The 25,984-nt window shown below is 42.6% G+C and overlaps 1 protein-coding gene across 1 annotated transcript in view; it reads right to left on the reverse strand.

Annotated features, from left to right (window-relative positions):
- Nucleotides 1–2,692: 2,692 nt before the first annotated feature.
- The window catches only part of LOC109421166 (uncharacterized), a 54,529-nt gene continuing 31,237 nt past the window's right edge, over nt 2,693–25,984 (reverse strand). Inside the window, exons 4-6 of the mRNA XM_019695663.3 lie at nt 18,867–19,136; nt 3,185–3,349; nt 2,693–3,075 (exon numbers count right to left, since the gene is read on the reverse strand). Of these exons, the coding sequence (XP_019551208.1) occupies nt 2,797–3,075; nt 3,185–3,349; nt 18,867–19,136 (714 nt within the window). The 3' untranslated portion in view covers nt 2,693–2,796. The remainder of the gene's footprint in view (nt 3,076–3,184; nt 3,350–18,866; nt 19,137–25,984) is intronic.

The following is a 25,984-nucleotide window of genomic DNA, read 5'->3' on the forward strand; positions in this document are numbered from 1 at the left end:
GCCGTGAGCGAAACCTACTGGGTTTAGACGGTGACGAGGTGCTCTGGTCTGCTACGCAGAAATGCCTGTTCGAGGGAGTTTTCCCAGAAGTTTGGAAGAGGCAGAGCTTGGTTCCATTGCCGAAGGCGGGGAAGCCAACCGGAGAACCGTCGGCTTATAGACCAATATGCTTGATCGACACAGCGGGGAAGGTGCTCGAAAAGATCATCCTCAATAGAATGTTGAGGTACACTGAGGGTGTAAATGGTCTCTCGAGCAGCCAGTTCGGCTTCCGGAAGGGAAGATCGACCGTAGATCGGCCGAGCTAGCGCTCCAGCGTAAGAGAAGGGGGATTCGCTACTGTGCAGTGGTGACTCTGTATGTAAGAAGCGCGTTCAATAGTTATTGCCGACGCGTATAAGAGTCGTGAGTTCATATCTCATTTGAGCTGTGGATTTATTTTTTTCGTAATTTCACTAATATTGTATTTATCTGTACATCTGTACGTTGAGTTGATTGAAAAAATTTAATTGACCACATGGATTGGTATACTTGTAACTAGTGGGCGATCCCTGCCCAGCACTGGTGAGACCCCCCACCTTCAACTGCCTCAGGGTTGGCGTGCGCGCTTGACTATCGCGGCCAAGGAAACACTTAAACACTTTGCTTAGACACAAACCCACTTTATTCTTGTTTTTACACACACAAACTAGGTACCTTTATTGATTGCTCTTGTTTCCCTCTTTCTTACAATCTATCTCCTACCTTTTTCTTGCTTCTTCTTCACTTTTGGCGAGGCCCCTTCTTCTTGCTCCGCTACTACACCTTCTCTTCCGTCTCTTCTCGGTGTTCTCTGCTTCTGGCCTTCCGGTGAGTTGGGCGGCCGTTCGATGTCCTAGTCGCGGTTTCTGGCGTGTCGCGTGAACTTCAGAACACGTCTCCAAAATGGCCGCGCCTGTATTGTCCGATTAGAAGGCGGCTAATTTACCAACGGCGGTCTATCAGGTCGACGGAGGGCCGTTCTTGACGGTTGGGTCAAACTCCGGACCACGGATTGTTCTAACGGGGTTGAGGTGTGCTTCCGACAATCCTCCAAACTTGGTCAGGTAGCACTATCACAGGTAAGTACAAGTTTTAAACTATATCACAGGTAAGTACTAGGCTTTTAAAACTGTAGTACAGGGCAACTCACAGGTAAGGCGCCATCCACAAATTACGTAACGCTCTAGGGGGAGGGGGGGAGTATGGCCAAGCGTTACGGCCCATACAAAAAATTTAGGATTTCCATACAAAAAAGCGTTACGGAGGGGGGAGGGGGGGTCAAAAAATGTCGATTTTAGCGTTACGTAATAAATGGATGCTGCCTAAGCCCTAGGGGTCCTGGATTATATTATTACTCCACTACTTCCACTATACACTCCTCTTTACAGACCTAAGTCTTAAATTTTCTGGTTTTGTAGATTGGCTTTTAATTTTGCTAGCTCACGTCTTGCTTTCGCGAAAGTTGCAAGGTAATTGCTGAATCAGCAATGGTGGATCACGATCCTGACATTCGACCGTCCTGTAATCCCCCCATTATATTTCGCCCCATCATGGCCCCCTTTACACCACCCACAATGGCCGCCCAACATATCCTTCTGCGACGCCTGGTGTTGAGTAGCGGAACTAATTACCTCACAGTGGGTGTTGGGTAGTGTCCATGTTTAGATATTTAAGGACTTCCTTGGTTTGACATAGCAATACAACGAAACACAAAATCACGAAAATCTCACAAATCTTGGACACTTCAACACACCACTGGTTACATACTGAAGACTTTGCACTTAAGTCATCTTCAAAAAGCCATACGTCATTGACATTGCTACACAAAAGTCCTATTCAATAAAGTAGGCTGAACTTGCTCGAAGTTTATTAACACATGGGTAAGGCATGATTCAGCACTTTTGATAAAGTTCAACCCACATCATTGAGTAAGACAAGTATCAACTACGTCGTCCTACAGAGTTTCATGGACAAGTTCATGTTGCTTCTTCTCATAGCAATCTATCATTCAATCGCCATTAACGGTAAGAAAACTATTCCAGCTATTTTGTTTCAATTATCATTGACCATCATTGCCAACAAATGAAATCCTCTCTTCTTCTCACAACAGCTACTGACATCCATCTTTTCCAACACCCTACATGCCCGTGTACCTAAAATATTTCATCTTGTGCGAAACAATGCCGGAGAAACCCCACATTCTCTGGTTTAATAAAATAAGTACAGCCGCCCGGTGGGTTTCTCCAGCTTACGTTTAGGTACGTATCTTCCAGCAAAGCTTTCTCTCCCATCGTCCTTCATTGCATGCTACCAACCTAGTAAACTTGACTCCAAGAGCAAAACCGAACCACACCAAATGATACAATGGGGAACCAGCGCCACCATGAGAAAAACCAGTCCGAAGGACTCCTCCGCCATTACTATTATGATTGCTGATAATAACGATTCAAGAAATTCCTGGAAAGTGGAAACCCATGGCATTGTACCTACAACAGTGTAATGGGGAGAGGGAATTGTGTGCCTCACTTTGTGGTTTGGATGCCCGTTACTCCTGGGTGGTTCTTCGCTTCATCATCATTGTGCTGCTGCAAGTGGATATAGTGGACACCGTAGATGTGGAATAATTGTTCGATTATCTTCACTTAATTATGAGACCACCCCGGGGCTGCTCTTGAGTGGGCGGATGGTACTTCATCTTTATTGTTCCGTTTTTATTTGAGGATTTTCTTTGAAGCATTCTTATTTTTTTTTTGCGAGAATTGAGGTAAATTTAATTCAATAATCCACGTGCTTGATGAGGGAGGTTTTCTGAAAATTTTCATCACTGAGGGATTTCCAGTCGGTTTGCAGAATTTGAGAAATTTCCTTCTCGGTGGATTCGATGGTTTGAGATGCCGATATAAGCCACTGGAAGAATTCATCGGTCCATTCGGGATTCTGGGGCCAATCGCATTCCTCCACAAGCTGATTCCGACGGACGTACAGCTGACGAAGGTTCTGTGCCGTACGGGCAATCAGCAAAAGAGTAGCCGTTGAGATTCGTTCGCGGATCATCTGGAATAACACGTAGTTTGTGATGAGTTTTAAACTTGAATTAACTTAGCTCAAACAGATTTAATTTCCATGGCAATGTTTACGCCCAGTAATTTATTACAAAACTTACCAGCACACTCAACTCTGGGCACGACCTAGCCATCAGCACCAGCAAGCTATCGATCCGATCCTGAAAGTCGACGGGACTGCTAAAATCTGGCAGCGTCTCGTGCCCGTACACGGCCAGCGTAAATTTGTAAGCATCAACTGCAGCGAGCAGCTTATCCGAAGTAATCTGAAAATGAAAACAGAGCAACACCGAGAGTTGAATTGTTGAAAAACAGTCTCATCGTCGGTGGCCGTGGGCAGCGTGCCACGCTATGCCATGCCTTCGATTAGAGTGGATCAAAAAACGGGCTTATTTTAAACCATTCTTTCGATTCATGGGGTTTGAGTATTTTACTTAGACCATATACAATGAAGCAATCATCCTGTTAGGATATGAAATAGACATGTATCATCGAGGAGCTTGAAATGGGTTTCCCATGCAAAGTGATATCCGATGATTTCATAAAAGATAACTAGGAAGCTTGGTGTGTTGTAAATTTACCAGTTTTGCGAACACAGTGTCGCGCGTGCATCCGGTAACTCTTTACCACGCAGTCAAGCTTCAAATGACTAACAGCAGCTTAAACAAGAAGCTGTTGATCCACCCTAACGACAACCCACTACCCGACGATGCAACAAGCCAACAGCATTAAAATACAGGAAAACACCGCACCGGAACAGATATGGCTTTCATCCAACTTACTCCCTACTCCGCGCGCGCCGCCGGTTTGAATCTCTCCAGGTTCCAGCCATAGATCCTTTCGTTCCCAATTCATTTGTGTGGATTCGCCCGAAAGCCAACCCCCCATTATGCATATGAATAAGAATAATAAACAAACTATCTCCAAACTTAATTAACACCCTGCCATCACCATCGCACCACCACGCCACCTCCATACAATCCGACGTTCTCGAGCAGCGCCATTTTCATCGTGCAGTCAGTGAGTGAAAAGCACAGCGGCAAGTTCCAGCGCATTTTGACTCGTTTTCATAAGTTCGGTGCGGAGTGGAAAGCGAAGCTACTACCTACTGTTTACTTATGCTGCGCATTTACCCCTCGGTGAAAATCTGAAATACATCCAGGCTCTCAACTCATATGTGTTAATCGACAGCAATGGGCAAATTGCACACTGGGGAAACCATGATGAGCGTTATGGGGCCGTTCATAAGCCACGTAGACTTTTTGGGGGGAGGGGGGGTTTGGCCAAAGTCTACGCTCCATACTAATTTTAAAATTTTTGTATGAACAAAAGTCTACGAGGGGGGAGGGGGGTCTGAGATGGTCAAATTTTAGTCTACGTGGTTTATGAACAGCCCCTATACAGAAACCACGACCGAGACAGATTTGGTGAAACCGGGATGGAAGAGTCAGAGATACTGTGGTTTTTTGGGTGGTGAATGCGCGCAATTAAAGTTACGCACTCCTAGCCAGAGTCAGTGTTCAAGGTGACAATTATCGGTCGCATTGTGTTGCACACTTCTGCTCAGGTCACGGATACATCGCAGACACTCGAAAAATGTAGAGCTCTAAAAGCGGAGCGTGAAGCTTATGAGAAGGGTTTGTGCCGTTGAATTACAGCGGTTCTCAATTCGCGAAAATGTTTATTGTAGCCTATTGTAGCACTATTTCCTTCTTACTATCATCATGCCTATCGCAAATCCACCAGCAGTAGTCTATCCTTCCATACCGACCCACATACACACATTATTTTGTTCAGCATCACATTAAAGATAAAACATAATCAACAATAGTACGCCACATTATTCGGTTCGTGGCTGCCACTGCCCATCCTATGTCACGCCCTGGCGTCGTTTTTTGTTCTCTCGAAAAAGCCGGGTCGGCTGTTTCCGTTTCTGTTTGCAATGTCAGACGTTCTGTCCGGTTCCTTGCTGCAGCATTAACGCCCGCACTACGTTCTTCTCCTCCTGATTCGCGCTGCACTTCTCGTCGAACCGTCGACTCCGTTTCACGTACTCGATGGTGTTCTCGGAAGCGTCGTTGATGGATGCTTTTACTGCTCTAAAAGTGTCACATCAAAATTGCTTTCATCTGGCAACGATTCTGCCCGTATGCTGGGGTGACACGCGGTTGCCTCAGTCGATCTAGGTTGTATCGTGGCGGTCGCCGGTACCGTACATTGTAGATGACGGAAAATTTTAGGCGCAGTTTGACCATCACTAAGTCCTGCAGAATCCGAACTCCCTGACAGCGGCCCATCGTGAATCACTCCACCGCTCTAAGGGGCTGTCCATAAACCACGTGGTCATTTTTTTGGGACTTTTCAACAACCCCCCCCCCCCCCACCCCCGCGTGGTGATTGATCCATACAAAAATTTCTTTTTGTCCATACAAAATGGTCATTGGCCAAAGCTGTCTTTGGACAGTTCATTCGCTGGATCCATTTCGTGACAAGGCAGTTAGTGCAACTCCAGTTGTTGTCATCTACTTCGTTCGAAAGTTCCTTTTTAAGCAATTCGTTTCTTTCATGAAATGAGCGGATTTTCAGAGTTTCAACGAACTGTCAATCTTAAACGTTACTTCGTGTTTACTTCGGTCCTATTTTATGCCGATGTTTACATCTGATGTTGTTCTCAACTAGGGTTCCCTATCCAATGTGATGGGGCTGCCACCTTAGGTATAGCTTCCAGTGGAGAAGCATTTCAAACTCAGCCGCTGGATGCCAGAACAGACGCTGTTTGAGCCGCACCTCCTTGGTGAACAGACGCTCGGATCGTACCTCCTCAATCTAGCTGAAGTCAGAAGGACAACAGCGCCCAGGCTGCACTACCAGCTAAGCACACAACTCCTAGCTGGCGGTCTTTGTCATCGTTTGACCCGTGGAAGCATGAGGTAGGAACTTGTGAGGGCCAGAGCTATGTTGGACGCTCTCCTTATCGACTCACCGTTTTGCAGCCCTCAAATAATCTCCTCCGTTGTTTATTTGTGAGTGGTTGAACTTTAAGCTTAATTATATCGGAATTATCTTTTTGGCGCTTAGTTCGGTTTAGCAGAACCCCGGCCATATAAGAGACGGGCTCCTGTTGAGATGCACAGCGTGAGTGGTGTATTTTCTATTTATCTTTTCTACACTGAGGATATGGACATCTCTGGATAAGACTCCGAAAGGTGATATGAAGATCCTCATGGGCGACTCTAATGTAAAGATTGATTCCGACAACTCGGACTATGAGCACGTCATTGGACGCCATGGTCTCGAAGAAATGAGCGAGAATGGTGAGCTGTTTGCAGAGTTTTGTGGCAACAATGACATTATGATTGAGGGATCGCTCTTTCCCTATCGAGCAGTTTACAAAGTGATATTCGTTTCCTGTGATGGCGTCACGGAACATCAAATCGACTACATCTGCATCAGCCGGAAATGGTGACGGATCCTTCTTGATGTACGGAACAAACGTAGCGCCAATATTGCGTTCGACCATCATTTCTTAATCATTGAGATCCAGTTGCGCATTGCGAGTATCCTTCGACAGGAGGAGAAAATCGGTCGCCGATTCAACACACGCCATCTGGAAGACACTGTGGTGAGAAGGTCTATCGTCGAGGAGCTGGAGGACCGTGCTGCGGATTTTACGGAATGTAGAAGCGTAGAAGATCAATGGAGCGCCATCAAGTACGCCTTCATCGCTACCGGCGAGAATAATTTTCGCGCTTAGTATCATACGGGCGTATCTACAATGATCGATTTCTCTTCATCGATTTTCTCTACGGGTTTTAGAAGCTAGTCCTAATTATCATTTACCAAAATACACCGAGAGATCATCCGAACACTGGTCGTATTTTCCGGAACAATCCGAAGAGAAAATCGATGAAGAGAAATCGATCATTGTAGATATGCCTGTATGATACTGAACACGAGAATTTAAGTGAGTTAAGCACCCAGAGAAAGCAGTGGATCACAGATGACACCTGCAAAGTGATCCTTAAACGAATACAGGAGAAGATTGACACAAACTCTCCGGCGTCAGCAAGCAGGATTCTGTACCAAACGATCCTGTGTGGACCATATTGTTACGATCCGTATCATCTTGGAGCAAATCAACGAATTCCAAGAATCTCTCTACCTGGTATTAATTGATGACGAAAAAGTTTTCGACCTTCTCAATCAGGAACACATGTGGGGAGCCCTTAGGCGCAAGGGTGTCCTTGAGAAATTATCGGCCTCATTGAAGCACAGTACAGGACATTTTCGTGCAGAGTACTACACAACGGTGTTTGGTTTGATCCCATCCGGGTCGTTGCTAGAGTGAGGCAAGGATGTATACTATCACCGCTACTGTTCCTCATCGTGAACGACGAGATTTTGGTAGGTGCGATTGATCGTAAACCAAATCGCGGGTTGCATTGGCAGCCCATTACCACGGGCACCTTAATGACTTCGAAATGGCAGATGACGTTGCTTTCCTAACTCAACGGCGCTCTGATATGCAGAGCAAGCTCGATGATCTTGCCAATCGCTCTTCGGCGGCAGGTCTTTCCATCAACGTCAACAAAGCCAAATCGTTGGATGTAAACACAGTCAACTTTTCCAGCTTTACGGTAGCTGGGCAAGCAGTGGAGAATGTTGAAAGCTTCCAATATGATGGTTGCCAAATGGCAGCTGATGGTGGCATCAAGATCGACAAAGATACACGGCTCATGAAGGCGAGGGCTGCCTTTGCGAGTTTAAGAAATGCGTTGCGTTGCGTTGCGTTGCGTTGCGTGGTGACGGAGTAATTCGTAGATTGCATACTGAAAGTTGTCATGTGTTAAAACTCTCATACTCCTATTCTAATTGCTTATGGAATGCTATTTGGGAAGGAACAGCTATCCAACCAGAGGTTGAAGTAAAAAAGACATGAGAACTTCCATTGCCGGCCACGCCCATCTTCTCCGTTACGAGGATAGGAAAGGATGTGATGATATGACACCTACTTTACAAGAGGTCAGCGACTCACCGACACTCCCATAGGTGTCAAGGAGTTGGATATTTGGAATGGGGTGATGTGGGAATCACTATAAGCGAGTGATGCGACAAGATTCAGATTGTGTAAGTGTATTTGAGTAAATCATGAAGATGTGTTTGAGTGAGTGAAAGTGATTTATTATATTTCAACACCAACGTTGGGAGTGACATAGCTAAGAAATTTTGTCACCCATGGGCCTTTTTGATTCTGGGATGGGGCACAGGTATTTACACTGTGTCCTGGCTAACAAGCCTAGGCTTAACCACCATTGATCGGTCTCTGAAACGATAAGAAACACGTTATGTGGATGGGAAAGGATAGTAAGGAAGGGATAACTATCCATCGAGGTGCCAGCGACTCACCGACGCCCTCGAAAATAGAAAGGAAATGGGATTTTGGTACAGGAATGATCAGGAATTCAGTATGATTAAGTTATGCGTTAATTTGTAGCTTAATATGTTAAAAACGGTCGCTTTAATTAATTGATAATTATATAAAAGACCTCCCCAGAAAGTATGGACGCAGTAAGAAAATACTGGTATTTCAAAATTATTGGTGACTAGTTCTTTTTGAAGACTACATCATGTTCGTCAGTCTAACTTCTCTGCATTTGTATAGGAGTTTATGCGATCCCGACAGTTTGTTTCAAAATACATGAACTTACAGGGGAACATCGTCGAAAAAATGTGAACAAACCTAGGAACAAACGATGTACAGTGCTTGAGAGGTCACTTAGGAAATGAGCAAAATATGGATGGAATAAGTTAGAAAACCGTGCAAGTAGCTAGCAGCAATCACGTTGAAGATAACACGTTTGATCATAAGCAAAAATTGTTAAAAAAAAATAAATGTCCTGCTGACTCTCGTTTGGATAAACATATAATGATGGTAACTGATCACAAGAAAAAACCTTATAACTTAAAAAGAGCGGGATATGATCAAAAAAAATAAATTTATAAATTCTAAGGGTCTGTTTCAATTGAAAAACCAAAACCAATCTTCACTTAAATTTGACAGTTCGATAATTATTTCATTAGGAGAACTGTCAAGTTTAAGTGTCGACCTGTCAAATTCAAGTGAAAATTAATTTCAATTCGCCAATTGGAACAGACCCTTAATGGTACAGATATGAACAAAAAACTAATCAAATCATTAGAACCCTCTCACCAGATTTATGCTGCATGCTTGACTCCGCCAATAAATCTGCTCCGCTCACATCACTCGCGTATTTCACTCAAAAAGTCCATCCAGAACACTTCCCACTATTCACTGGAAACTCTTTTCCGAAAAAAAATATGACAGGCGCAAGAAAATACGGGGGTGAAAATTTTTGGGTCCGTACTCGGCCGCCACACACTACGATCCCTCGCGAGGGCTGCCTTTGTGAGTTTAAGAAATGCATGGAAAAACAACCAGATTAGTCGACGCACCAAAATCCGAATTATCAACTCGAACGTGAAATCTGTGCTGCTGTACGCCAGTGAAACTTGGTATGTATCAGTGGAAAACGCTCAACGGCTGCAGGTCTTCATCAATTGATGCCTGCGGTATATAATTCGTGCATGTTGGCCTCACAGAGGCTCATGATGGTGCAGTAGGCCGTGTCGATTTTTGCAAAATTGCGAATACACAATCCCGAATAGTCACAAATGGTTGCAAATGGACCCAAATGAAGCCCTGCAAAATTTAAAAATTCTAAAAAATCGGTGAGCTAGTCCGCAATCGACTTGAAGTTTTACATGGGAATTTTAATGTTTCAGTATGGGGAAATCCAACTTTTCAAACTTTTGAAGAAAAAGGCACATTAAAGCAACTCTAAAAATCCGCTCCCCCCTGAAGATTTAGTGCATATATTAGGGAACATTTTGTTAGAAGACAACTTTTTAGTTGCACTTAAGATAAGGGCGTTATTAAATTTCGAAACAATGGACATTTTATTCGCATGATTTCTAATTTCTTTAATTGGCATCACTGCACGTTTTGCGTGTTGAAGAGGGTGGTAACAGCCATCTGCGGCGTCACCACCCGTCGCTGGATGGAGACGCAAGTACCTGATAAAAATGAGATAGTTATGATTTTAATTATTCTTGCGATATTGCTTTATAAAAACTTGGTATCTTCGGCAAAGTTGTTGGCATGGTCAAGAGATGTCCAGTGATGAACTTAATCATTGGGGGCTGTCCATTTATTACGTAAGGCAATTTTCCCGATTTTTCGACACTCCCACCCCCCCTTGTAAGATTTTTTGTATGAAACCCTGAATATTGTTGTATGACTCGTAAGATTTTTCAAACCCCCCCTCCCCCCAATAATCCTTACGTAATTAATGGACAGTCCCTTGGCGAATCCATCGCTGGGCGGCGCTAGTGTGCATACAAACTGGATGCAAAAGTACAAACGTATATGTGTGTATCTCAATAACGTGATAATTTAAGTAGGTGGTGTATTCGACAAATTTGTTGGCTGGACCACGGGCTATCCAGTGACGAGCACAATGCAGTCTAGACTCCTACTACACGGTTAGTTCGGGGGTGCAGTAGGAATCCGTGTTGTAGGAATCCCAGAGCTTATGGGATTTCACCTAATTGGGGGTGTGAGCGAATATATCAGGAGTATTACAAGATAGCACCATATTTTCTTTGGCAAAGTTGTAGTACTAGAATAGATCTACCACACAATGCGTACTAACATTCAATTAGTTGGCAATTTGGCCGATAGAGGCGCTATTTAGAAGTGGTTGCTTATGTTCACTCGCCAGCAGAAGCACTCATAAGTTATCGCTTGCGATATCTCAAGATCTACTTGATTTAGAACAATGCTGTCTTCGGCAAAGTTGTTCAATAGGTCAAGAACAATCTGGTGGTTAACCAATTAGTTTGTGATTTCGCCGCTAGGTGGTGCTAGTTGTCAAGTAAAGTTTCAAACTTCTCTAGCTCGCGATCCAGATCAGATAGAAAAGTGTCGTCTTCGTCAGAGTTTTTCAGGAAGTAAAAACCTATCTGGTGATTAAACATTTAGTTGGTGATTTCGCCGCTAGGTGTCACTAGTTGTTAAGTAAAATTTCAGACTTCTTTAGCTCGTGATCCAGAGCAAATAGAAAAGTATCGTCTTCGGCTAAGTTCTTCAGGAAGTCAAGAGCTATCTAATGACTTAGCATTTAGTTTGTAATTTCACCGCTAGGTGACGCTAGTTGTCAAGTAAAGTTTCAAACTTCTATAGCTCGCGATCCAGATCAGATAGAAAAGTGCCGTCTTCGTCAGAGTCTTTCAGGAAGTAAAAACCTATCTGGTGATTCAACATTTAGTTGGTGATTTCGCCGCTAGGTGCCACTAGTTGTTAAGCAAAATTTCAAACTTCTTTAGCTCGCGATCCAGAGCAGATAGAAAAGTATCGTCTTCGGCTAAGTTCTTTAGGAAGTCACGAACAATCTTGTGATGTAACAATTAGTTGGTGATTTCGCCGCTAGGTGGTACTAGTTGTCATGTAAATTTTCAAACTCCGCTATCTCGGGATCCAAAGTAGATCGAAAAGTTTCATCTTCGGCAAAGTGCTTTTGAAAGTCAAGAGCTATCTGGTGATTCAACATTAAGTTGGTGATTTCGCTGTTAGGTGGTGGTTTCGCCGCTAGGTGGCACTAGTTGTCATGTAAAGTTTCAAACTCCGCTATCTCGCGATCCAGCGCAGATAGAAAAGTGTGGTCTTCGCCAAAGTTCTTCATTAAATCAAGAGCTATCTAGTGAATTAATAATTAGTTATTGATTACGCCGCTAGATGGCGCTAGTTGTCAAGTAAAGCTTCAAACTTCTCTATCTTGGGATCCAGAGCAGATAGAAGAGGGTCGTCTTGGGTAAAGTTCTTCAGGAAGTCAAGAGCAATCTGGTGATTCAACAATTAGTTGCATGAAGGGCTTGCATTTTTAAGAAAAATGAAATCTTTTGTCGTTTTGTTTCGCTCTTCGCTCAAGTGCGCTAAGCAACGAAGCACAGACAAACAGACGTAACTTTTGGAGGAAATTCATCAAAAACTTTTGCCCGGTATATTTTCCATGATCACACAGCCACCTGTTCGAAGAACCGCTCGAGATACTGTCGATTGCATGATTCAGCAACGTGTACACTGGCAAACGTCAAAACGATCGAACACTAGCGCCTCTGGTGGAAGGATAGTGGAAATTAAATGAAATTTGAATTGATGCGAGTCTGGCTCGATATACATCGCATTGTGATAGCGTGCGCAGGATGGTGGATTCAACGAACCCTGAAACCAAATTCGTGGTTATTGGAGATTTCAATCTGAAAAACACTATTTGGTACCGTGAAAACGAAGACGATCTGCAACTCCTACCTCTGCAAGTCCGCACACCGGAGGAATCCATTATTGTAGATGAACTGACTGCGTGTGGACTGGTTCAAGTGTGTGGTTTACCAAATCAAAACAATCGCTTTCTCGATCTTGCATTTACCAACGACGATCAATGCTGCCAAATGGATCTGTGCGAGCCTTTGATTCAGAATGAAATGCACCACAACGCTATGTCACTCACCGTGAACTACAATAAAATCACCTACGATTCCAACGAGACTACGCTGCAAGACCAACCAACACGTGTTAAACTAGACCTACAACAATGTGATCACGCGGCTATTGTGCAAGAGTTGGTAACCGTCAATTGGAACGATGTTTTCATTGAATCCGTAACCTTTGATGCATCGAGACTGAATCCTATCATCGATTCAATGGTAAGCTTTCTGCGAAGTTTTGAAATGTTTGATGTATTGGACAACAATGCATATTATGTTAACAATGCTGTCGACTTCAATGTACTAGCCTTCTATGCCACCGTTTACGAGGTGTTTTCTCGGCACTGTCGTGTAATTGTTAGACGAGTGGGTAGCCCAACTTTCCCCGAATGGTTCGATGCTGATACTATACGACTTTTAAAAACCAAGAAAAGGTTGTACAATAAATTCAGACGCAGCAGATCAGATGAAGACGAAGATGTGTATAAGCAAGCGCGGAGAGAGTTTAAAACTAAACAACGATCGCAGTATGAAGCATACATGAACGAGTTGCAGTTAAATATCCAGTCTAATCCAAAATTGTTCTGGAACTATGTTGGCAAAACAAGGCGTGATTCTGGTGTGCCAGTAAACGTGACGTACAAATCAATGAAGGCTGATTGCGCTGGACAGGCGGCAGAGCTATTTGCTGACTATTTCAACGCAGTTTACTCCGAGCGTAGTGAAATTGATATACCCGTGTTTTCACCTTGTGATGAACGTATTCCAGATATTACACTCTCCCTGGATGAAGTACGCAAGAAAATCGAGACGCTGGATGGCTCCAAAGGTAGCGGTCCTGATGGCATACCCAACCTTTGCATCAAAATGTGCGCTGAAGCTTTTGCATTGCCCTTATTTGAATTGTTCAGCTTTTCCTTACGTTGCGGCTACTTTCCGATGTTATGGAAAATTTCGCACATTGTCCCGATTCATAAAAAGGGTTCCAAACTGCCTGTGGAAAATTACCGAGGAATTTCCATATTGTCTGCAATACCGAAAATGTTCGAAAGCCTCATCTACGATCAACTTTACTCATGGATCGAACCGAGATTATCAATTTGCCAGCATGGATTCCTGAAAAAACGCTCTACGACTACTAATCTGGTTGAATTTGTCTCGAGGACCACTCAGTGGATGATGGATGGGCTGCAAGTGGATACATTATACACGGATATGTCCAAGGCATTCGACGTGGTGAACACTGGCGCCATTTTGTCTGTTCTAAGGAAGCACGGCATTGAAGGACCAATTCTCAGATGGCTGCAGACTTATCTAGAAAATCGCACGCAGTACGTTAAGCTTCATCAATCGCGATCAAAGGCATTCTCGGTTGATTCCGGAGTGCCTCAAGGTAGCCATTTGGGCCCCCTGCTTTTCATCACTGTTATGAACGAGTTGCCTAGCTTTCTTGATGGAGTATATATTCTCATTTATGCAGATGATGTTAAAATTTTCATCCCAGTAAGCTGTCTGAAGGATTGTCAAAATTTGCAACGGAATATTGAGCTTTTCTCCAGCTTTTGCAGAAAGTTCGGTCTCAAGATCAATGTGTCAAAATGTAATGTGGTGTCGTTTTCCAGAAAAATTAATACCATTCATTTTGAGTATCAGATGGGTGCCGATGTTATTAATAGATCGTTCTGCGTGAATGACTTGGGTGTGCAGCTTGATTCGGAACTAACTTTTACCGAACATACAGAAAAAGTTATTGCAAAAGCTAACGCCATGTTTGGACTGATTAAGCGTCTTGGGAAAGATTTCGACGATCCTTACACTATCATCTCGCTTTACATTGGATTAGTTCGTTCAACCATTGAATATGCTAGTGTAGTTTGGCAACCATATTATGAAACTCATAAAACGAGAATCGAAAGTGTTCAAAAAAAGTTTGTCCGGTTTGCTCTTCGTAACCTAGGTTGGAGAGACGCCTTACCCAATTACAAATCATTATGCATGCTTGTTGGTATAGACTCGCTAGAAATTCGTAGGAAAATGGCCGATGCTTTATTTTTGAAGGATGTCATAGATGATAGATACGTTTCTCCATACCTAGCAGGGCAGGTCTCATTGTATGAAGGACGATCAGGTTTAAGACAAGTACGTCTGTTTCAAATTCCAAATAGAGTTCAAAATTACGCTAGGAATGAACCCATGTATCGCATAATGTCATTTTATAATGCTAATCGAAATCAGTTTAATGTTGCAATGTCCAAAGAAAAAATTAAACATGTAATTAGATGTAGTTTTTAGATTAATTGACGTGAAATGAATGTATGTGTTGTAATAGTTTAAGATAATGGGCAAATGCCTACAATCATAATAAATCAAATCAAATCTTTAAATGCACGTGCCAAGCCATGTTTAACCCTTCAGGACGCGCGCTGTTGTAAAAAGTACAACACCACCAAAAAACCTCGCTCGTCGTATGCAGCGCGAACGCGGTGCATTTTCGGTTGCTTGATGGCGCGCGTCCTGAAAGGTTAAGAGTGCTACGTCTGTTTGTCTGTGGACGGAGTCTATGTTGTCGCACAGTAACACACAAATATGAATTTCAATATATGTACAAAAAAGTTTGCATCTGGGATCAAACATCGGACCTCTGAAATGTCAATCCTTCCCAAGTAACGCACTTGTCACATAAAAGTTACAGCAGCAGGTTTTTGTTCCGCTCTTATGTGACAAGCGTGTTACTTGGGATTACTATTAAGCAGCACAACTATTGTGGTGCAACAATAGCATATCATTGAGGTTCATCCTCGGGTTCATCGTGGAACCCTTTACCAGCAATGAAAAAGCTAGTCGTCAATGTTGTTCTATCGGGATAATGTGATTTTTTTTTTCTTTGCGCGGCATTGAAGAGAACGACGATTGTCAACCCTGGTCTGGATCGAAGACACAGATGTTCAAAATTCTATTTGCCAATTGCCGCCACGTAGCGGCGAACTACCTCCTAATTGTTGAATCACCAGGTTGTTATATAGTCTATATTTTCTGAAGAAAATTGCCAAAGATAACACTTTTCTATCTGCTATGGATTCCGAGCAGCCTAGCATCACCTAGCAGCTGAATCACCATTTATTGTTTTATCACCAGAATGCTTCTGTTGAACTTTGCCGAAGACAGTACTATTCTATCTGCTATAGATCCTGAGATAGTGTTTTAATACTTGACATGACAATTGGCGCCACCTAACGGCAAATTCACAATCTATATTTTGAATCAGAAGATGACTCTTGACTTCCTGTAGAACTTTACCGAAGACGACACTTTTCCATCTGCTCTGGATTGCGAGCTAGAGAAGTTTGAAACTTTACTTGACAAAGAGCGCCACCTAGCGGCGAAATCACCAACTTAATGTTGAACCACAAAATTGTTCTTGACTTCCTGGGGAACTTTGCCGAAGACGATCCTATTCTATCTGCTCTGGATCGCGAGCTAGAGAAGTTTGAAATTTTACTTGACAAAGAGCGCCACCTAGCGGCGAAATCACAAACTTAATGTTGAATCACAAAATTGTTCTTGACTTCCTGGAGAACTTTGCCGAAGACGACCCTCTTCTATCTGCTATGGATTCCGAAATAAAAAAGTTTGAAACTTTACTTGACAACTAGCGCCACCTAGCGGCGAAATCACAAACTAATTGTTAGTTCACTAAATAGCTCTTGACTTTCTGTAGAACTTTGCCGAAGACGATACTTTTCTATCTGCTCTGAATAGCGAGTCAGAGAAGTTTAAACTTTTACTTGACAAATAGCGCACCCTAGCGGTGAAATCACGAACTAAATGTTATTTAATTAGATAGCTCTTGACTTCCTGAAGAACTTAGCCGAAGACGACACTTTTCTATCTGCTCTGGATCGCGAGCTAGAGAAGTTTAAAATTTTACGTAAAAACTAGCGTCACCTAGCGGCGAAACCATGAATCACCACTGAGGTTTTGAATTCCTTAAAACTTTGCTAAAGACGACACTTTTCTATCTGCTCTGGATCGTGAGCTAGAGAAGTTTGAAACTTTACTTGACAACTAACACCACCTAGCGGTGAAATCACCAACTAAATGTTGAATCACCAGATAGGTTTTTACTTCCTGAAAAACTCTGACGAAGACGGCATTTCTCTATCTGATCTGGATCGCGAGCTAGAGAAGTTTGAAACTTTACTTGACAACTAGCACCACCTAGCGGCGAAATCACAAACTAATTGGTTAACCACCAGATTGTTCTTGACCTATTGAACAACTTGGCCGAAGACAGCATTGTTCTAAATCAAGTAGATCTTGAGATATCGCAAGCGATAACTTATGAGTGCTTCTGCTGGCGAGTGAACATAAGCAACCACTTCTAAATAGCGCCTCTATCGGCCAAATTGCCAACTAATTGAATGTCAGTACGCATTGTGTGGTAGATCTATTCTAGTACTACAACTTTGCCAAAGAAAATATGGTGCTATCTTGTAATACTCCTGATATATTCGCTCACACCCCCAATTAGGTGAAATCCCATAAACTCTGGGATTCCTACAACACGGATTCCTACTGCACCCTCGAACTAACCGTGTAGTAGGAGTCTAGACTGCATTGTGCTCGTCACTGGATAGCCCGTGGTCCAGCCAACAAATTTGTCGAATACACCACCTACTTAAATTATCACGTTATTGAGATACACACATATACCTTTGTACTTTTGCATCCAGTTTGTATGCACACTAGCGCCGCCCAGCGATGGATTCGCCAATGATTTAGTTCATCACTGGACATCTCTTGACCATGCCAACAACTTTGCCGAAGATACCAAGTTTTTATAAAGCAATATCGCAAGAATAATTAAAATCATAACTATCTCATTTTTATCAGGTACTTGCGTCTCCATCCAGCGACGGGTGGTGACGCCGCAGATGGCTGTTACCACCCTCTTCAACACGCAAAACGTGCAGTGATGCCAATTAAAGAAATTAGAAATCATGCGAATAAAATGTCCATTGTTTCGAAATTTAATAACGCCCTTATCTTAAGTGCAACTAAAAAGTTGTCTTCTAACAAAATGTTCCCTAATATATGCACTAAATCTTCAGGGGGGAGCGGATTTTTAGAGTTGCTTTAATGTGCCTTTTTCTTCAAAAGTTTGAAAAGTTGGATTTCCCCATACTGAAACATTAAAATTCCCATATAAAACTTCAAGTCGATTGCGGACTAGCTTACCGATTTTTTAGAATTTTTAAATTTTGCAGGGCTTCATTTGGCACCATTTGCAACCATTTGTGACTATTCGGGATTGTGTATTCGCAATTTTACAAAAATCGACACGGCCTAATGGTGCTGCCTCAACAAGGAAATAAAGGAAGTTGGCCAAAATTTTACCAGGCCACAGGTCAAGCCGATGGTAATCACGCATGATGGAGAGAAAGTCTGATGGAGAGTAAGTCTGTCAGAATACTTACAGACCTGCGATTGATTCACTCTTCGCCACCTATAAAGACGAACCATTAGGTGTCAAAACCATGCTAGTTTTCCTTAATTTATTATCAATCTTGGATTCATTTCATTACTTGATTGACTTATTGATTTATTATTGTATGTTGCTTTCAAAACAAAACGCGTTGCCAACTTCCAGTCGGCATTTCTGAATCATCGCAACGAATCAAGCACCACCTCTGCTGCTGTTTGTGTTAGTGAGATCGGAGAAACGTCAGACTCCCGCCTGCTGATTGGCTGCGACGACTCTGGCGACGGTTTCATCCGCGACGGATTCAAATCGTCGCGTTCGATAAGGGGGAAAACCGTCAATATTCGATTGGTGATGTTACGCTCCAATGAGAGTCTAATAAAGGTGGGGAAGAAGATGCTTCGTGTGCGTGAGATCCGTGTCTGGTGCAAAACATGTCACTACTACAAGCAAAGCGAGCTCCCATAAGAACGCGTGTCAAATAGTGACGTCACTATTTGTGTTTACATTTTTCTTTGCTTACTAATACATAGCCATCTCTTCTTCTTCCTCACCTGTAATATACTCTCATTGGTTACGCTCTGCTTGTACTTATTTATAAAATTGTTTGCTGGTTTGAGAATATTTCGATCATCGTGTCCCGTAGTTACAGAAACACTGTCCCATCAGGTCCCATCTAGTCACAAAACCTCACGCAACTGGCTGCGCACTATAACATACAAACTAGAGGTACTCACCATTGTTTTGGGCGACTGATAAATCATACTGTGCACGGGGGCTTCCGGTTGGAGCAGAATTTCGCCGGCACTTGTTGACTCGACGCGTAGATGGACCCGTAAATTTGGATTATCACGGCGTACCATCCGCCAGCCTTTGACCGTGCCGGGGCTGATCGAGATAGCCGCCGGAGTGTACCGGTTCTGCAGCAGGTACAGGTGCCGTACCTTCGAATCGGCCAGCAGCGTCAAGACGTCGTCGTCGATGTTTTGCGGCGATATCACCAGCACCTGAAACGAAGAGTATAGAGGTATGCAAATGCATGGTAGTGCGAGCACCGACGAACCGACGTGACAGCTAGAACAAATAAATTCAAATTTGTTGTCCGCGACGCCATGATGAAAAATAGCCGAACACTATCGCCACCTCTATAACGGCTCGCGATGATTTGATAGCTCGACACCAAACCCCCGTGTGTTCATGTAGGAAACGGTTCGCGTCTGCGCTGATTTGACAGAAGCGATCGCTCGCTTTGGTGGTCGACCGTTAAGGCGAAACTGGAAGCATTTTCTCATTTTTTTGGTTTTTGATTTTTTATTAAATAACGAAGCAATATTTTCAAAATCGGTTTTCGTGCACATGTAGAGTATGGATCAAGGTATCTTCTGAATTTTTTTGATATGAAAAATGTTTTCCATTTTTGCAGAAACCATTTTTTTGTAAAATTTTGTTCAAAAATGGTTTTTGCAAAAACGAAACACATTTTCCACCACGAAAAAAAAATCAGGAGATACCCTGATCCATACTCTACATGTGCACGAAAACCGATTTTAGAAATATTGTTTCGTTATTTTATAAAAAATCAAAAACCAAAAAGTGAGGAAATGGATCCAGTTTCGCCTTAAATTAGGGGGGGGGCAGTTTTGGATCGCCACTGTCACGTCGGTTCGTCGGTGGTGCGAGGGCATAAATGAATATTCATTGCTGCGGTGGCGGCTGACAGTCAGTGGTTTAGATTTTGAACGTAGATAAACCGACCTAACAGTTGGAATATGTTGCGATGAAACTTTTCGAAACCATAACTCTTCCACGTTGCTTGTCGATGATGTTGGATTTGGTTGGAAGAATAACCCAATACTTGAAAATTTTATTGAAAATTACCATTATTCGATGGTAACTCTAATTACACAGCGCAACATTTTTTTGTCTCAAGAGCAAACTTATGTGTCTCCGAAAGATTTTGGGCCGCTGAATCCGAATCCAGGCTCAGATTTGCTCTAACACATCACAATTTTGAGCTATACCTCAATTTATAGGGCAAAATATGCGATTTTGGGCTTTTTTGATTGAAAGCCATTAAGTAAGGAAATATTTTTTTTAAGCAATCAAAAGGTTAATTGGTCAATTAACATCTTAATTAACGACTTGCAAAATATTTCGTTTTACATAATCAAATTTGATAGATTTAAGCATTTTATGTTGACTTGTATGGGAAACATCGTACCTAACATAAATCGCTTAAAACTATCAAATTCGATTTGGTAAAACGAAATGTTTTGCATGAGTTGATAATTTAGATGTTAATTGACCAATTAACCTTTTGATTGCTTAAAAAAAAATATTTCCTTACTTAATGGCTTTCAATCAAAAAAGCCCAAAATCGCATATTTTGCCCTATAAATTGAGGTATAGCTCAAAATTGTGACGTGTTAGAGCAAATCTGAGCCCGGATTCGGATTCAGCGGCCCAAAATCCTTCGGAAACACATAAGTTTGCTCTTGAGACAGACAAAAAGTTAATTTTTGTTACGCTGTGTTATATGTGAGGTATGGACAACAGTGGAAACGGAACGAGCTTAACGAGTTGCGTATGTAGAAGGGATTTTGATTGGAGTTGGGGTTGTAATGGAAGGTCGGGACAATTTTGGTTTTGTAAAAATGAATTATAGCGTTCTGTTGAAAGCATATACACTACCCGCCATAAATATGGAATCGCATCTTCTAGTATTGCAACACCCCAATTGAATATTGCAGCACCCCAAAAAGTTTGGCATCACCTGAAAACCTTATGATTTACTAAACTATATCTCAAAAACCGTGTGCTCTGCAAAGTTTAGACCTTCGGCAAAGTTGTTCAGCAGGTTTATGACCTTCAAATGGTGAAATGTTTGGTACGTAATTCCGCCGCTATCTGGCGCTAGTGTGCATTTACAACGAAGTACTTTTACATGGTTTATCTCATGATTTTGACCACCTAGAATGTTCGTGTCTTCAGCAATGTTGATCAGAAGATCTGTGGCTATCAAATGGTGGTAATTTTTGTGCGTCATTTTGCCGCTATGTGGCGCTAGTGTGTATTTACAACGAAGTACTTTGACAGGGTTTATCTCATGATTCTGACCACCTAGAATGTTCGTGTCTTCAGCAATGTTGATCAGAAGGTCTATGGCTATCAAATTATGGTAATTTTAGTGCGTAATTCCGCCGCTATGTGGCGCTAGTGTGCATTTACAACGAAGTACTTTGACATGGCTTATCTCATGATTCTGACCACCTAGAATGTTCTTGTCTTCAGCAGTGTTGATCAGAAGGTCTATAGCTATCAAATGGTGGTAAGTTTGGTGCGTAATTTCGCCGCTAGGTGGCGCCAGTGCGCATTTACAATGTAGTACTTTAACATGGTTTATCTCATGATTCTGACCACGTAGAAAGTTCGTGTTTTCAGCCAAGTTTGTCAGGCGGTCTATGGCTATCAAATGGTGATAAGTTTAGTGCGTAATTCCGCCACTATGTGGCGCCAGTGTGCATTTACAACGAAGTACTTCGAAATGGTTTATCTCATGATTCTGACCACCTAGACCTACCTGTGTGCTGACTATATTTTGCTCGGCGGCAGCGTGATGGGCATTTTTGGCCGGCGGCGGCGGCGACACGCCGGTGGCAGCTTTCGGCGGCGTGAATCTGCGTGACCAAAATTTGACCATTGAATGAATACCTTTTGTAAGTCCTTCAGATCCGTTGCTGCGACCAGTGATTAGACTTATTGTGACAATACCCGCATCCTTAGTGTAGTTCATGTTGCAATAGGCAATACAATAGAGATTTTGCTACAATTTTTGTTTCATTTATTCAGAGGGAAGGAATCTCGTTTCTTCATGGAGGAATCTCAGAAGGAATTCCAGGAGGAATCTTGAAAGAAACTGGAGAAATCGTTTCAGGTTCGTACTTGAGTGGAACACTGATGGAAGAGTGAACGGTCGTCGGTCGTCACTCGTCAGTGACAAGCAGGGCGCGCAGGCTGAAACTTACCGCCCTTACCGCATTTCGTCGTTCCCGCGTTTTCGTATTTTTCTTTGTGTTTTTTGTTCGCACTTTGTGTAAACGATCGACGATGGCTCGGTGGCAAGAGACCATTATTGCCCGCATCGTTGTGCTCGTGTTCGTCGTTATTCCGAGTTCGGAAATGCTAGTATCCAAGAGATTGTTTTTCAGTGCGTCGGGTATTCTCGCTTATGTATTTTTTTCGGACTCTTCGATGGACGATCGGAGAATCAGCGAGTGGTGTGAACGAGTGCATATTTAATATGGTTGGACCGGTTGCATGCTGAGACCAAAGCCAAACATAGCTGGTCAGGATTACCCGGTGAGTTCGTTCCTTATTATTACTTTTTATATTTGAACATGACATATATGGGGATTTTGCAGGGGTAGCCTAAGGAAGTTAAATGAACTGGTTTCCGGGCAAATGTTCGTGGGGTGGCCAGACTTTGTCACGAGATAACAATTATCATGTTGTTTTCCGAAGGTCTCCAGTGAATTTAGCTTACCCTGCTACAACAAACCATCAGGTAGATCATTCCGTTCCGGTATGACTCTGCAGCCATTGGTAATCCTTGCGCTGATGGTGGGTACACAATCATCATCATCATCAAAAGAGTCCCCAAAGAAATTCTAAGAGGAATCAACGAAAATTACCTTAGAGGTATTTCTGGAGGAATTCCAGGAGAAATCCCTGAGAGAATTCTAGGAGGAATCCCCGAAGGAATTCTAAGTGGAATTCTCGCAGGAATTCCAGAAAGAATCTTCGAAGGAATCTCCGAAGAAATTACAGGAGAAATTTATGCAAAAATCCCAGGAGGAGCCACCGAAAGAACTTCGGAAGAAATCATCGAAGGAATTTCGAGCGGAATCCTCAAAGGTTTTTTAAGAGGAAACCCCCAAGAGGAATTTCCATAGGAAGTCAGAAGGAATCCCTGAAGAAATTCAAGAAGGAATCCTCGAAGGAACTCTAGGAAGAATCCACGAATTCTAGAAAGAATTTCTGAAGGAATTCTTGGAGAAATCACAGAATAAATTCAAGAAGGAAACCCTGACCTTAGATTCCAGGAGGAATCTAAGGAATTCCAGGAGGAATTTCCGAAAAAAATAAAAGAGGAATCACCACTGGACAGGAACTCCAAGAGGAAACTTCAAAGTTATTCCAGGAGAAGTTCCCGTGTTAATTTTAGGAGGAATCCCCGACGGAATATCAAGAGGAATCCCCGAAAGAATTTCAGAAGGAATCCCTGAAGGAAGTCCAGAAGGAATCCCCAAAAAAATTCCAGATAGAATTTTTCAAAGTAATTCGTGAAGGAATCCTCAAAAGACTTCTAGGAGGAACCATCGAAAAAAAATTAGAGGAATCCTCGAAGAAATTTCATGAGGAACCCGTGGATAAAATTGAAAAGGAATCTTCGAAGGAATTTTAGGGGGAATCCCCAAAGGCATTTCAGGAGGAATCCCCGCGGGAATTTCAAGAGCAAATTCTGAAAATAATCCTGCGTGAATCCCAAAGGAATTCCAGCAATTATCCACAAAAAAATTCCAGCAGGACTCCAGTGGGAACTTCCAAGGGAATTCGGGTAAGAATCTCCAAAGGATTTCAATAACGGATCAACGAAAAATATCCTCTGAAAGAGTTCCAGAAGAAATTCGTGAGGGAATTCTAGGAGGAATCACCGAAGGAATTCCAAGAGGAATCCCCGAATGAATTCCAGAAGAAATTCCCCAAGAAATTCCAGTAGGAAACCCCGAAGGGATTCTAGGTGCAATCCCCGGAGGAATTCAATGAAAAATTTCTGGAGCAATCTCCGAAGAAATTCGAAGAGGAATCACAACAGTAATAATAAATTCCAGGGGGAATCCCCAACGGAATGTGAGGAGGAATCCCCGAAGAAATTTCAAGAGGAATCCTTGAAGGAAATTCAGCAGGAATTACCGAAAGAACTCGAGGATCAATCCCCGAAATAATTCCAGGAGAAATCCCCAAAAGAACTCTAGGAGGAGACCCCGAAGGAATTCCAAAAGAAATCTCCGAAAGAATTCAAGGAGAAATCTCCGAAGGAATCCCTGAAGGAAGCCCAGAATGAATACTTCGACGGAATTCCAGGAGGATATCCTGAAGAAATTTCAAGAGAAATCCCTGAAGAAATTACAGGAGCAATCCCTGCAGGAATCCCAGGGGGGAGAGGAAACCCCAGAGGAAGTTCAGAAGAAATCTCCGAAGAAACTCTAGGAGAAATCCCCTAAGAAATTCCAGGAGGACTCCTGGAGGAATTCTATGAGGAATTCCTGGAGGAAATCAAGGAGGAATCTCCGTAAGAATTCTAAAAGGAATCATCGAAGAAATTCCAGGAGGAAACCCCGAAGGAATTTTAAGAGAAATCCACGACAGCGTATCAGGAGAAATCCCCGAAAGAATTTCAAGAAGAATCCTTGAAGAAATGCAACATTAATTTTGTTTGTGCACTGATCACCGGCGCGAAAAATAAAAACCGGCGGCGTGACAAACTGCGGCGTATGGCCTAGGTGATCAGAATCATTTTTTTTTTTGCGTTTATTATAGAGGTTCTAAACCAGAGGGGTTCATTCGCCTCTATCAGAATCATGAGATAAACCATGTCAAAGTACTTCGTTTTAAATGCACACTGGCGACACATAGCGACGGAATTACGCACTAAAATTACCACCATTTGATAGTCAGAGACCGTCTGATCAACTTTGCCGAAGACACGAACATTCTAGGTGGTCAGAATTATGAGATAAACCATGTCGAAGTACTTCGTTTTGAATGCACACGGGCGTCATATAGCGGCGGAAATACGCACTACCAGTGAATCAAAATTCAGCCATCGCGCAACAATAATGACAATGTCGCAACCTGTATTTGTTGCGACAATCCACCCAATGCGACATAAGTTTGTCCCAACTTGAAAATAATAGGATTAACATCGTACACCACGAGTTTAGAGATTTTTAAGCCCAGCATTGCGATTTTTGAACGGTAACTTCGAGTCGGTAAACACTGCAACTCTGGTGAAGCTCTATCATCAAACAGTTTTGACTTTGGGTTAGTAATAATTGATTACACACGAGTTGAAAAGTACGCAACACATTCAGCTTTCGTTTTGTCTGCAACAAAAAATTTCGAGATCATGTCATTATCTGTTACCAGTAGGGATAAAGAGTAATCGTCGCGCCTTCTTTGTTGCTTGTTTTGTGCCTCTTTTGTCTGACAATTTTCTTCACTGCGCACTACATTTACCACCATTTGATAGTCATAGTCAGTCTGATCAACATTGCCGAAAACAAGAACATTCTGGATGGTCAGAATCATGAGATGAACCTTGTCAAAGTACTTCGTTGTAAATGCACACTGGTGCCACATAGCGGTGAAATTACGCACTAAACTTATCACCATTTGATAGTCATAGACCGTCTGATTAACTTTGCTGAAGACACGAACATTCTAGGTGGTCAGCATTATGAGATAAACCATGTCAAAGTACTTCGTTTTAAACGCACCTAGCGGCGGAATTACGCACTAAACTTCTCACCATTTGATAGTTATAGACCGTCTGATAACCTTTGCTGAAGACACGAACATTCTAGGTGGTCAGAATCATGAGATAAACCATGTCAAAGTACTTCGTTGTAAATGCACACTAGCGCCACATAGCGGCGGAATTACGCATTAAACTTACCACCATTTGATAGCCATAACCCTTCTGATTAACATTGATGAAGACACGAACATTCTAGGTGGTCAGAATTTTGAGATAAACCATGTCAAAGTACTTCATTGAAAATGCACACTGGCG

Source organism: Aedes albopictus, chromosome 3 (assembly GCF_035046485.1).
Source record: "Aedes albopictus strain Foshan chromosome 3, AalbF5, whole genome shotgun sequence".
Taxonomy (NCBI): Eukaryota; Metazoa; Arthropoda; class Insecta; order Diptera; family Culicidae; genus Aedes; species Aedes albopictus.